Source organism: Centroberyx affinis, unplaced genomic scaffold (assembly GCF_046629955.1).
Source record: "Centroberyx affinis isolate AG114_WGS23_722 - 3 ecotype Tasmania unplaced genomic scaffold, CSIRO-AGI_Caff_v1 ptg004932l_1, whole genome shotgun sequence".
Taxonomy (NCBI): domain Eukaryota; kingdom Metazoa; phylum Chordata; class Actinopteri; order Beryciformes; family Berycidae; genus Centroberyx; species Centroberyx affinis.
The window spans coordinates 38,561-51,692 of record NW_027282424.1 but is presented as its reverse complement, the minus strand read 5'-3'; the positions used below and the strand labels follow the sequence as shown (position 1 = coordinate 51,692).

Genomic DNA, 13,132 nt, shown 5'->3' with positions numbered 1-13,132 from the left:
TCTTAGTGACTTAGTCACTGTTAATTTAAAGATTTTTTTTGTTTATACAAGGCCTTGCTATTTTTTTTTTTTAGCTCACCTGCACAAATGTGTATTTTTTCATTTTCTTTGTGTTTGTACTGTGGTATTGTATCACTGTTTATCATTTCACTTCTATGTTTTATCACTGTGCAAATAAATTACACTAAAGAAGGTTTTGGTTCCGCTATGATAGCTTAGCAAAGTTGTGTGAGGCCCAGTTCACATACACCTTCTAGTGCCATCTTAGTGACTACATGTTTTTTCTTGTCCCCTGCCAAATTCAAAATTGATCATCCCTGGCCCATAGTAATACACGCTTTCACTACAAGAAGGATTTAGTCATAAAAATAGTCTGAGTACATTATACGAACACAATGATGACCCCTTAAACAAAAAATAGCCCTGGAGTTAAATACTGCATTGAGACATTCAAGTTCTCTGGTGCTACAAGTGGACTACGTTTATAGAGAAAAAAAATTACCACTGCTTCATCTCTTTTCAGACACTTGACAGATGAGCAGTTAAGAAAATGAGCGGAACATGATCAGAGAGAAAAGATAAAAGGAAGTAAAGCTTGTCAAGCTGTGACTGTTGCTGCCATACATGATGGGAGACATGATAATATCAGAGGTGAAAAGCTGGGGCGAAAACAGCCCGGTCTTCTCATCTCTGATTGACATGCTCTGCATGAATCCATACTAGAGGCAACTTTCACAAAGATGCAGCGTACAGAGGCCCTAACCTATTAACCCCTCACTTTATCTTGCTCAGAGGTGACCTACATTATTGAAGCGATTGCACACCTAAACGTTATGTCATTGATTACTCCCAGGCAAGGAAAGACACCATCAAACCTAAACAGAGACAGGGAACAGGAGCATATGTGCAGTTCTTTGACCTGTTTAAACTGTTTAATCACAAGTCAGAAAAAAAGAGAAATGTTGGCCACCAAATAGATGTGACTGAAATATAGTAATGGATCATGGTATTTTCCTTCTATTTCCACACTCTTTCAAATTCTATAGCTTGAGCATTCTAGAATACAAAGGGTCTCTCTTACATAGGAGAATGAGGGCCTAAAATGGAAAACTGAACAGAAGTACACTACTGTACACTGGTACCAGACATAAAGAGGTATGACCAGCAAGTCAACAAATGTAGGTGGAGAGTAAAGGCACAGGGTCGACGGCAATGCTGGGAAAAGTTTTCCACCACACTGTCCTCCTCTATGTGCGAAATAGTCTCTCACCAGGGACTATAATGAATGAAAGGAGAGACAATCAGCATGTTGACATTGGTGTCTGAAGTTGTTAATGTGCTTCTGAAAATCTCCCAGCTCAGACGCATAGGCTGTGAAGTCACAGAGTGGCAGACAGTGAGCATAGTCTGCTGGCTGGTAGCAGTCTCTTTTTTTTTTTCCACAACAAACTGTGATGTCACGCACAAGCCCTGGGACAGCTTCACCTGACTAGTCAAGCAAAGGCAATTCTGACTAGTTGCCATGACACATTCAGTAGGACAAAATAAATGATGTAACATAGAAGTCCAGTGTCTGTAATTTATTAAGGGGTACCATGCTATGAATGTTGCTCTACTTAACAGTGGAGCATTATCTCGGGAAGGGCTGGTGTGAGAATAGTGGGAATACTGGTGTGTACAAAGGATACAGTAGTATCATTGTAATGTAATCACAGGCTAAAAATCTTTTAGCAATGCATCATGGAGGTAATCTCATTTTACTACCATATTCGTATTGATTGTAAGTACTGAACAAGCAAAGAATATACTATCTTTTAAGTCAAACAAATCAGGCTGCTATGAAGCCGAGCCTTCTTGTACATAAATGATCAAGCAGCAATTGTAGAGTCTGGTATTCAAAGGTTCAAGCTCAGCTGAGTTCACACTCAAGTCTCTGCATAGTATGTTGCTCTGAAGTGGAAATGTCCAAAAGGTGCAAACATTTACATATTAAATTTGGCAATGTTAGCTTTTTTCATTACTATTAGAACAGCACAAGGTGACATTTTCAAATGGTGAAATATGGTGTGGTAACTGGTTGTCCAAAAGAATGGAAGTAAGATTTTCTCTCTAGACTGTTGGTTAAGTACATGATACTGTAGATATTGATACCAAACAGTTGAGAATGCTCTTCTTTCATCAACACAAATAAAGAAATGGAAATATAACTAACAGCCTTATAATATCAGTGCAAAAATTAAAGGATAATTCCAGTGTATTGGAAAGTAGCGCTCCCTTCAAACGACAGGTACGTAAAGCTCTACAGTGAAGTGACGCAATTTTGAACACAATCAATCATCATGATGGCAAAACCTAGGAAAATAAAAAAACAGAAATATCCTTTAAGTAGCAATTATTTATTTCTTATAATTAACATGTTAAGTATTTTGATTACACTTATGGTCCTGCCCATAGCGGAAGGTACTTCACTTGTCATACGTTTGGTGCATAGTTCCATAACTGTTATGGTTATGATCAGGACTACCAGCTCTATCGTGGTATGGCAACAACTGCTACTGCTGCCTATAATAGTAGTAAAATTACTTGCGTAGGAGAAAGAAGGCTGTTTTTTGGGAGAAATTGTAAGTTCACCTCAGGAGGAACTTAATTGAGTAAAAAAAGGCTTAAGTCCCACAGGGTGTTTGGAGTGGATGGCTATCATTTCAGTCCAGGAAACCACGCAATTACTCTTGTTTCACAAAGCTTTTAGGCTATGAAGGCTCCAAATACTGCGCAATCACTTGAATCCCTTAACACAACCCTGAAAAATGTGGATGCCACACTTTCCTCACTTCCCTGGAGTCAACACAGAAGTCTGCCTTGCTGCTTGAGGTGCAAATCTTTTCCCTTGATTTATGAAAGCAACAAGTGATCTCCCTCCATCTCTCCCCCAGTCACCTCTCATGCTCTGCCTCCTTGTTGCAGCCTGTGACATGCAGGATGCTGAGTGATGATGCCCTGGGGTCCTACATGAGGAACACACATCACCTTCTCCAGCTGTTGTCACTAAGTACTATCTTTGAGTTTGATGGCCTTTCTAACTACATTCCTCCCCTCTCCTGTCACCTGGGCTCAAGAGAGCTACAAATCAAGCTGCTCATGTTGTAGCAACCGAGGATTGTTGTGGACGACAAATGCCTCTTCTTCTGGGGAGGAGGTTGCCTTTCCCCTTTCAACACTCAACACTTTTTCCAAGAAAAGTCAAAGCAGCATGGCCCTGAGCAGCGAAACGGCATTGTTGTTCATCATCAATCAACAGACACATCAAAAATAATTTAGAGAATTAGTGTTTCAAGGTCAACACCGACTATCTAAATCAACCACTGTCAAATGCAACCAACTAATGATTCAGACTGCAGCTGTGATGCAAGTAATTCTGCATATTGGCTCACATTGAAAGGGCTGCATTACATACAGGTGTAACAAGAATAAACATTATAATAGTAGTGGGGTTACTGTAATGCACTGTATAAATATTATAATATCCCATTCATAATAAAATGTATGAGTGTCCAGTGAGAGTTAGCTGTCCCCCTCATCAAAAGCTGTGGAATATGTTGAGGTGAAAGCACAACAGCAACATACATGCTAATATTAATAACAGGTAAATTGATGTTTCAAATATCACTCTTTGTTACAAAATGTCTTCTAAATCAACAATATGACTGACAAGGCGCCAGTGAAATAAAATTCCCAAAGCACACAGGCATAACCTGTATAATATCTAAGTGGTATAAAGAATGTTGCCACATCATTTAGGGTGGGTATTAAATGGACAGTGTTTTAGAATGTCTCTCTTATTTTTGGCTCTAAAAACCAATAGTTATGCCAAGAAAGAGAAAACCAGACTAGAGGAACATGCTATAATTTATGTGTTGAAAATTGAAGAGATGTCTGTTGAAAAAAATAATTCAAAAAGGCACAAATGTATGTTTTAGCTGTTGGTGAATTCTGAAGAGTGTATTTGCTTTTCACCCCAATCGAGTAGGACGCCATGCACATGCCAGACATATGGGCAGCTGCTGCTGGAGCAGGATGAGAAACGGGTTTTTGTGATTCCATACAAAACTGTGGATGGGATGGTCAACAATAAAGATATACAACAGATTGAGATGAGAATAGCAAGCTAGTCCTCTACACTACTAATCATCTAGCTGATATTACTCATCTCAGGCACGGTACTACTAGCCGTGTATTTTATTTGCATGAAGACATTATTACATTCACATTTTAGGTTTAAATGGCATTTTTATAGAGTCACTTAGAATAAGGCCAACAACAGAAAAAGTAAAAATTCCTAGATTGCCAATGAGTAGAAAGGCGTGCAAGGGTCAAGTCCACAGCATCCAGACAACAGATGTAACAAATATTCCTGCCCCTCAAATGTTCATGTATAATGACATGTTTTGGGTTTACAAAATAGCATCCAGGCAGAAAAAGTAACATCTGAGAGAAGGTTTGACTTTGAGGTTATTATTAATAGTAGTAGCTGTGGAAGTGGTAGTAGTAACACTTGTGGTAAATTGTATTAAACTGTAGTTATATTGATCTCACATTCAAAAAGAAGGCCATTTTATGACCTTAAATGCCTATGGGCCTGTAGGATAAACCCAATCAATCATTTATCTTTTTGTTGGCATTACACGACACAAATAGACACACTATTGTTTTCATAGACGGTCGAGTACAATGGCAAACATGCTGGTAATACTTTTTAATAACCATCCTTAATAAATTGTGAATTTATGATTATTTAACATTATTTTTTTTTTTTATTTTGTTAACTATCAAATTGTTAACAATAAAAAAATAAAATTTTGCTCAGCAAGATAACTGAAAAATAAATGAATGTACTTGAATGTTTTGAAAAAAAAAAAGTCAAATTTCAGTTATATATGAGTTACTTATATAATAACCAATGACCTGTCATATGAAGAGCCACAATCATTTTTGGAATTATCTGGCTGAGTAATTCTGCTTCAAGAAATTCCACGCAGAGGGCCAATTCAATAAGCAGGGTCACCAAGTCAGACAGATAACTGAAGAAGCTGATGTCACAGCATCTTGATGCTTTTGGAATATTTGAAACTGAAATTTTAGCCTTGAATTTTATCTAGTAATTGATTTAGGGCTTTTTAGTCACAAGTATAATTGCTTTTATCATTTCATTTCCCTTAGAGAAGTCGGTATTTCAGTATAGCGTACTACTTTTTAACCAGCTCGGGTGATTTATGCTAGTGTGCTTACTGTTGTGGGTGCTACACTCGATTTGGCATGGTGTTTGTTTTTATGTTTTATTATCCCGAAGTGGAAAGAAGACAAAGCCGTAATAGTCAACGTCAGATTATTCCCTTCGTGACTGGAAAAGCCGTCGGGTTCCTCTGACGAAGAGCACTTTCATCTTGTTACATTGCTAACATGCAGTTTTGTCTGCCTCCTGGTCTCAAGCATGGGTCATCTCTTTTGTTGAGAGGAAAAAATTGAAAAAATATTCTTATGTATGCATTCTGTGCTGCAGGCAGGAGCATCATGCAGGCAATAACTTATCACTCTCAAGGATTGTAGGAGGTATTTGAAGTCTATCAAAATACATCTTTTTTTGGAATTTCTGTTTATGAATAAAGAACCAAATTTGAGAAGTTAACCACTATTTCAACGGATTTGTTTGCACGGCTTGAGTAACAAATAATGTCACTAGCTGTGAATTCGTAGTGGCTGCCATCAAAATTGTCAAAAATATAATTACAGATTCCTTCCAAATGTTCTTTACAGTACTGCACTCTACAAACAAGTGAAGAATGCTTTCTCACAAAGATGATGTTTCTATTGTACCAACTAGGGAGGAACAGTGACTTGTTCTCACTAGCTATATCCCTGTTATTCCACAATAGAGCTCTTGGGGAGCTCTATTGGAAGCATAATTTCCATGACAGCAAAGCCTGTTGATGGAATCTTGATGATTCAGAATCAAACATTAAGCATCAAAGGCAACTGATACTTGTTCAAGGGCAATTGATACTTGTTTTTTGTTGTCTAGGAAGAGAGTGGTATCATCAGCTAGTTGTGAAATTGTAATCTCTATTGAATATAGATAAGCCCTTGATTGCTAATTAATAAATTGCCTTTTATTAATTTGCATATTATATGGACTTGCATCATTGCGTCGTTTGGTCTTTAGGCCTATAATAGGCTAATCTGTGTTTTTACTTGATTTGAATTCAATACCAATGGCTATCATTTGGAAATGGCTTGAGGCCTAAGTGGTTGCCTATATTGAATACAATATCAGTTAGGCTAAATAAAATAAAGATAGTCATTATAGTGAGTACTGAAGGCAACCCTATTCAAAAACACAAGGTGGCCACTGTACTTGCGCCACCTTTTCTCCAGAGCAGACTCGCATAGTAGAAAAGAACATATGTTGCGAGTCAGAATCCCAGAGATGTCGGGGAACACCTCTTTTTGGGGAACTCTATCCTGCACACATAGTTGCTCGAGAGGCGAGAGCTTCACAAACAACTCCTTCATCTTTCTGATGCTGACCTGCAGGTGGTTCTCCTTGCACCACCTGATGAAGCTCTCCACTACACTATATTCCTTGGTTGTTAAATGTGAAGTCATATGTATAGAAAGTGAACAAGAAAGGTGAGTACAGTCCCCTGGGGTCATCTGCACCCTGTCCGACACACTGCCCCGGAGGAAAATTGCAGCCTGCACATGAGGTAATCAGTAATCCAGGATACCATGGTATCGTCCGCCAGCATCACTCTTAGATTCTCCCCAAGCAGGCAGGCCTGGATGATGTTAAAAGCACTGGAGTCAAAGTCAAAGAACATGATTCTCTCCATATTTCCAGGGCTATACAGATGGGAGTAAGCCCTGTGGAACAGGGATATAATGGTGTCATCCACATCTATGTAAGCCTGGTATGCAAAATAAGGAAGGGACCAGGGACCTGAGCTGCTGCAGGACCAGCCTCTGTTGGAGAAGGCAGAAATGGCCAGTGCCATAGGACACTCATCACTTGACTGACTGCCTTCAAAAACACAGTGCCGCCTTCTTGTAGATTCTGACATGCTTTCTTCCATTTTCTTGTCTATGGTGGGGAGGCAGTCATGGCACAAGCAAGTTCAGAAGATGCTAGCACTAGCTTGCACCTGTCCCCACTGGCTCTTGAAGTGGTTCTTGTCTGTAACATCTCAGGGAAGAGAAGCCTCAATTTTCTGGTTGTGGAACATTACAGTGGTCAAGACGAACAGCATATCAGAGTCTGAACAGACCAGAATGAGAAAGCATTCATGTCTGCCATCATGTTACACAGGCTTCTGCGAGAAAGGTAAGCAGTCTCCAAAAGCAGAACAGAGGCTACTCCACACCTATCTTCCCAACAACCACAGATGCAAGAAGATACATACGGAGGGCTTAAAACTGTCACTCAATTCAATTGATGTTGACTGCCCTTTTGCTCATACATGTGAACAGCATTGCCCAGCATTTACTTTGAGCTTCACATTTGCCGCTTTTCCACCGCATGGTACCGGCTCGGCTCGACTCGACTCGCCTTTTTTGGTTTTCCACTGGGCAAGTACCAGGTACCAGGTACCATATTACCTAGTACCTGGTACTTTTTTTCGTAGCACCTCCGTCGAGGTTCCAAAAGGTGACGTGAAAACACTGCAGACTACTGATTGGTCGGAGAGAATCGTCATCGCGACACGGGATATATGCTAACGTTAGCTACCAGGTTAGCTTACCCTCTTGCGTCGCCTTGAGCAACCAGAGAGCAGTCTGTTGTCTCGCTGCCTTCAGCCTCCTCTGAAATAAAATCTGTTTCCTTGCTGAGACTAACAGCCATATACCGAGAATCAACCCTTCGATATCCTCCATTGTTGCTGTGTGTGTCGCGTTTCATGTAGCGTTCCGGCGTCGCTATGACGACCAGCTGTGGGGGGTGGGGCACATTGAGGGGGTACTATCTGCAGTGGAAAACCTTACTACCAAAAGCGAGTAGAGTCGAGTCAAGGCCAGTTGAGCTGGTACCATGCGGTGGAAAGCGGCATTTGTCTTGTCCATCTTGCAGTAACTGTCCAAGGTCCAAAAACATGCAACCCAACAAAGGTTAAGAGAGATCCTGTATGTTGAGGTGTGTGAGGGGAAATCTTTCATTTTCTGTTTCTTACCACAGAGCCTCCAACAGGTAATGCATCAGTGTAGGAAAGATAAGGAAGCTTGTTCTGTTAACCTCTACTATTGCAGTTTCAAATTATGGATACAAATTCTTAAGATTAGTAATGTATAAAATTGCCAACCTTCTGCACTGATTTCATCTGAATTTATCATGCTTTCTCTGAGAATCAACACTGCTGTTTTTTGCCTTCGATCTAAACAAGTCTTGTTAGTTACCATGACAACTAGAGGTTTGTTTGCTTACTCCATTTATTTAACTGTACTTTTTTACCTGAAATATTTAACATTAATGCCACTGTGCATGCCATTATCTTCACACCCTGAAATGTATGAAGATTTGAGATAATATTTTTGGCCATAATAACCAAATTTGGTACCAGTCCCTGCCTACTCCCTGCTGTATCTATTTGAACTGTATGAAGGTCTCATAGTGAATCAGGAAGGAGGGGCGACCATTCTTCAGCATGTAGTGCTCAAACTTTTGTGCATTTTGGAGTCATAATTCACCCACCAGAATCCAGCATAAGCATAAGCTCTCTATAAAAGGGGAACTGCGTGATTCATTGATCTGCTGTCTGACTTTGATTCCCTAGTAAGAGAAAGATTTGGCCATTTGTGTCAAGCTCTGAAATGTAGTCTGACACTGCTGATTTTTCAGACCTCAAATTATCAAATTATATTTGCTTACAATCTATGAATGACAATAGAACAAGAGAAACTCCATTCTCTGACTTGATCTGGCAGCCCTCTGCCTTTCTCACAGACATGTCAGCAATTCCGGCACAGGTTCTGAGTGAGCATGGGTGGCTCCAGACTTCAAATAGCTTGAAGAAGTCTGTCCTAGCTAATGAGTGTGGTGTACATCTTGACAGCGTTGTCAAACTGGCCCAGTCGGTAGACTCTAACCAGACAAATCTTAGAGAAGGATTTGCCTGCCTGGCCTTGACCACAGTCCTCAGTACTTTGGGAGTTGAGTTTCTTCTCTCTCTGCCATTGTTTCCTCTAGAGATTTTGCTCTGACGCCTATGCATTTTCTGAGTTGGTAGGGTTTGTGGTGAATGGGACAGCTCTTTCCTGGTCCACCATTATATTTTTAGTACTATACTGCAGGGTTCATGGTCTGGCCAGTAGTGCTGGGGTTTGACCAAAGTCTGTGTGGGGGTCTTGACAGCAGTCAGCTTAAGGGGGTGATGCATAGGAGTCCAGGAGCAACTCTTTGGTAGCTTGATACGCTGTCTGCCAGAGAGCATGTATGGGTTATTGTCCATTGGGGTTTGCCACGTGATAAGGCTTTTATCAGCATGAGGTGGTGATGGTAAGCTTACCCTGTGATGTGGAATGCCTTGAAAAAATGTCTGGCTGTCCAGTTTAGACTGCGCTCTGACATATTCACTTGTTCATTCAGCAATGTCTTTTTCTGACAATGATTTGCTTACTTTAGCACAAGGCAGCCCACCATCCAGTTCTATAGCTGCCTCCGAGGCCTCTGTCTATACAAAAGGCACAGCTGCCTGTATCTGAAGAGTCAATGCTCCTATCTGTGTGTCCAAGTTAGGCTTTTCCATCTGCAGTTTTGCATCCCTCTTAGCCTGTTAAATTTTTAGTTTTACCTCCTTCTCTACAAATGATGCATGTGTCCACACCACCTCTGGAATGAGCTCTTGTGTAGTCTACAAATTTAGGGACACCACTAGAGCCTGACACAAAGTTATCATCTTTATGTTTTATTACATTTTCTTTCAGATACCCTATACTTTATCCGTTAATTTAGCAAATGCTATTTAAGTGCATAAGTTTTGACACCTTAGTGTTGAATTCTAAAGGAACAACCGATCAAATATGCAAATCCATAAAATGAGTGCAGAGTCTATCAGAATGTTGCATAAAGCACATGAAAATGGGGCTAACCAAAATGCTACCATGGAGATAGTGTCCATAGATTATGTGTTACAACTTACTTGCTTACAAAGTACTTACTTACAACTTACTTAAATATTTACAAAGTGCTTAATAATAGATTCAATTTACAAAAAATGCTTGCTATAGCAAAACAAAGCATGTCAATGAGATGAGATAGTGTGTTTCTGGCTTACCCGAAAGCTGACCACATGCAGTAAAATGTGCCGTTTACTTAATGTATATAAAGGAAGTTGCGTCAAGTATGGCCCATTCTCATTGATTTGATTTGCTTTGCCACACTTTCCCTCATGGAACCAATGTGGGACAGCTGGATGGACACCAAATAACAAAAATCAATCAGCAACTAAAATGCACTGATACAGTTGCCTAGACATACTGACTTTGTTATATTTTTCAATTAACACTAGGTCATTTGGGTGCCAAATCTTTATCACCATTTAAGGTATTAGTGTGGGGCGAGGCATATGTAATTTCATGTATAAGAATATACTGTATTTTCCATAAAAAAGTATGGTCATAGACTTTTCTGTGTAAAGCTCAAATCTACACAACGCTAATGCCCCCCACAAAGTATGGCAAAAACCTGAACAGCTTGAGAAGCATCTGAGTGAAATGAGACCAGAAGCTGACCTTCACAAAGAGGTCAGAGTAGGACTGGGAGAATGATTTAAGCTTTAAGGGATGGCAGAGTCAATGTGAGACTTAATGTGTGTGCTCTAACTGCTGCACTGCTTATCCAGTGGGATGAGATAAAACAACCCTCCACCACAGTGTTCTTCTGCGGCTGAGCTGAGCTTCAAGATTTACAGCATCTCAGCAGACATCCGTCTCCCCTGCAGTGGCCATTGGCCCATGACATCTAAGAATTCCATCTAATGGAATTAACTTTCTCTTCCAACACAGAAATGTAATGGGGGGACTCTTAAAAGAGACTCCTGCCTCTTACTAAGCTGCCAGAGAAACACAAAGCAAAGGTCCCTTGGCAGGGTTTAAATGCCTTGCAAGATAATGGAGGAGCTTAGGCTAGTTGCCACTCTGTATAACAATGTAGGGCAGTTACTGTTACAACACATTAGCATGTAATTGAACCTATTTAGTGAAGGTGTGGGCCTCTTTCCACTTGTGATATTTAAAAAAAAAAGCAGCTTTCTTGGTTAGCTGGGATATTCATAGACATGTTAAATATTGGACATAAGTACAACTTCATATATTTTATAGCGTGTTCTTTGACCTAAAGTCTTGAACCAATCAACTACAAGTCAAAAATGGGCTCAGTCTGTTTAAAAAATGATAGAGGTGTCAGCATTTGTGGAGACAAAAACAGTGTTTGAGAAACAAGAGCACATTGTGGTCCTCAGTAAACTTTGGCTGGTGACCTCCATAGTTAGGCTGATTCTATAGAAACCCCATGAACCATTTTGTTTTGTTGCACAACAATGTACACACAACCTCAAGCTAACCTCTAGCCTAAGTGTTTTTCGTAATTGCCAAAAATGTGTTTCAGCATGTGCTAGCACACCAACGACAATCCAGAGATTGACTGCATTATGACAGACTGCAGAGCTGCAGTGTGGTGAGGATTGAGGAGGTTTGGTGCAGATTTTACAGAATCACTTTGGCCAAAGTTGCTAACTAACAAACACACAGGGGGTTGATGTTCAAATATGGCAGCCACTCAACAATTTTCTTGTCGACGCCAATTTCTGCAAGCTCTTAAGCAAAAATGCAGACCCTTGGGGAAAAAATAGATGGTGTCTGTAGCTAATTGACAAAATCAGAGGGTTGCCTGTCATAGTGTCCATTAGCAGAGAATGTGGCATGGACCACCCTCTGTGAGACTTAGGAAAAAAAGGTTTTTCAAATGTCATTATTAAGCTAGCTGAAAAACAAATACTTGTGATAAGACAGATAAGCCAATAAATTAATGATGGGAAAAATACACATCGTTCAGCACATGCGGGGGAATATGAGCTGTTGACTTACCCTCCTTGACTTCATCTGCCGCAGGTTTTGCACTTTCCTCTTTCCTTTGCTTTATGGCCTGTAGCTCCTTCTTCAACTGGCGCGCCTCTTTACGTAGTTCATCACTGTGAAGGGAGAAATGGGGTTTGAGAATTTAAACAGGCTAGCCACAGAAAAAGTTAGGTGATGGTAACAAAGTCCAATATCATGACAAAGCTTAAACTTACGTATATTGAATAAATGATTTTTGGCTGCACTGGCTCATCCTAGCATGCAAGCATATACAGTATACATCCATTTAAAAGTTTTCCACATCAGTAGCCTATTGTAGCTGTTCTTGACAAACAAACGTTAATTGTTCTGATATACTCCATGCTTCTTAAAACAATGTTCATGGCTAATGAGTGTGGTTATGTGGGTATATAAAACAAGTAGAAAACACTCTATACAAGTGTCAGAATGAAGAATGTACATTAAAAGCTTGCTTTGCACTAATAAATTTGCTGGCGCCTCACTGAGATGATTGTTCAGCCCTCCTCTCAGGCAGTCATGGGGCCTGGAAGAACTAGATGGGACGTTGTGGTTGAGTGGATACAACTAGTTTAAAGAATCTCTCTATATTTCTTGCTTCAAGATTACTAAGCCCCAGTGGAACATATTTACTCAATAAAGCACAAGATAAAGGGAAATGAAACTGAAAGAAGATGAAATTTGAAACCCATTATTATTCACCGCTTACACATTTTGGCATGCTGCAAAATGTTTTCAAAACACATTTGTGTGAGGAAAATATGTAACTATAACCTAAATTACACAACCCAATTGCAGGAATAAATTATCTTGGCAACAACTATGAAAAAAATGTTTCAAATAATATGCTGTTTTGACTTGAGATTTTTGACTTGAGGCTTTTAAATAGGTTATACAAGAATAATTTTGATTAGTTGTATATATGTACAGCTGCATGTGCATAGCAGCACATACTTTTGAACCTTGTGTGCACAAAAGTACTCTAATAGAACCT

The 13,132-nt window shown here is 39.8% G+C and overlaps 1 protein-coding gene across 2 annotated transcripts in view; it reads right to left on the bottom strand.

Moving 5' to 3' along the window:
* The window catches only part of cwc27 (CWC27 spliceosome associated cyclophilin), a 41,239-nt gene that overhangs the window by 12,577 nt on the left and 15,530 nt on the right, over positions 1-13,132 (bottom strand). For both annotated transcript variants that reach the window (XM_071545479.1, XM_071545478.1), the window contains exon 11: positions 12,130-12,233. In XM_071545479.1, coding sequence (XP_071401580.1) covers positions 12,130-12,233 — 104 coding nt within the window. The remainder of the gene's footprint in view (positions 1-12,129; positions 12,234-13,132) is intronic.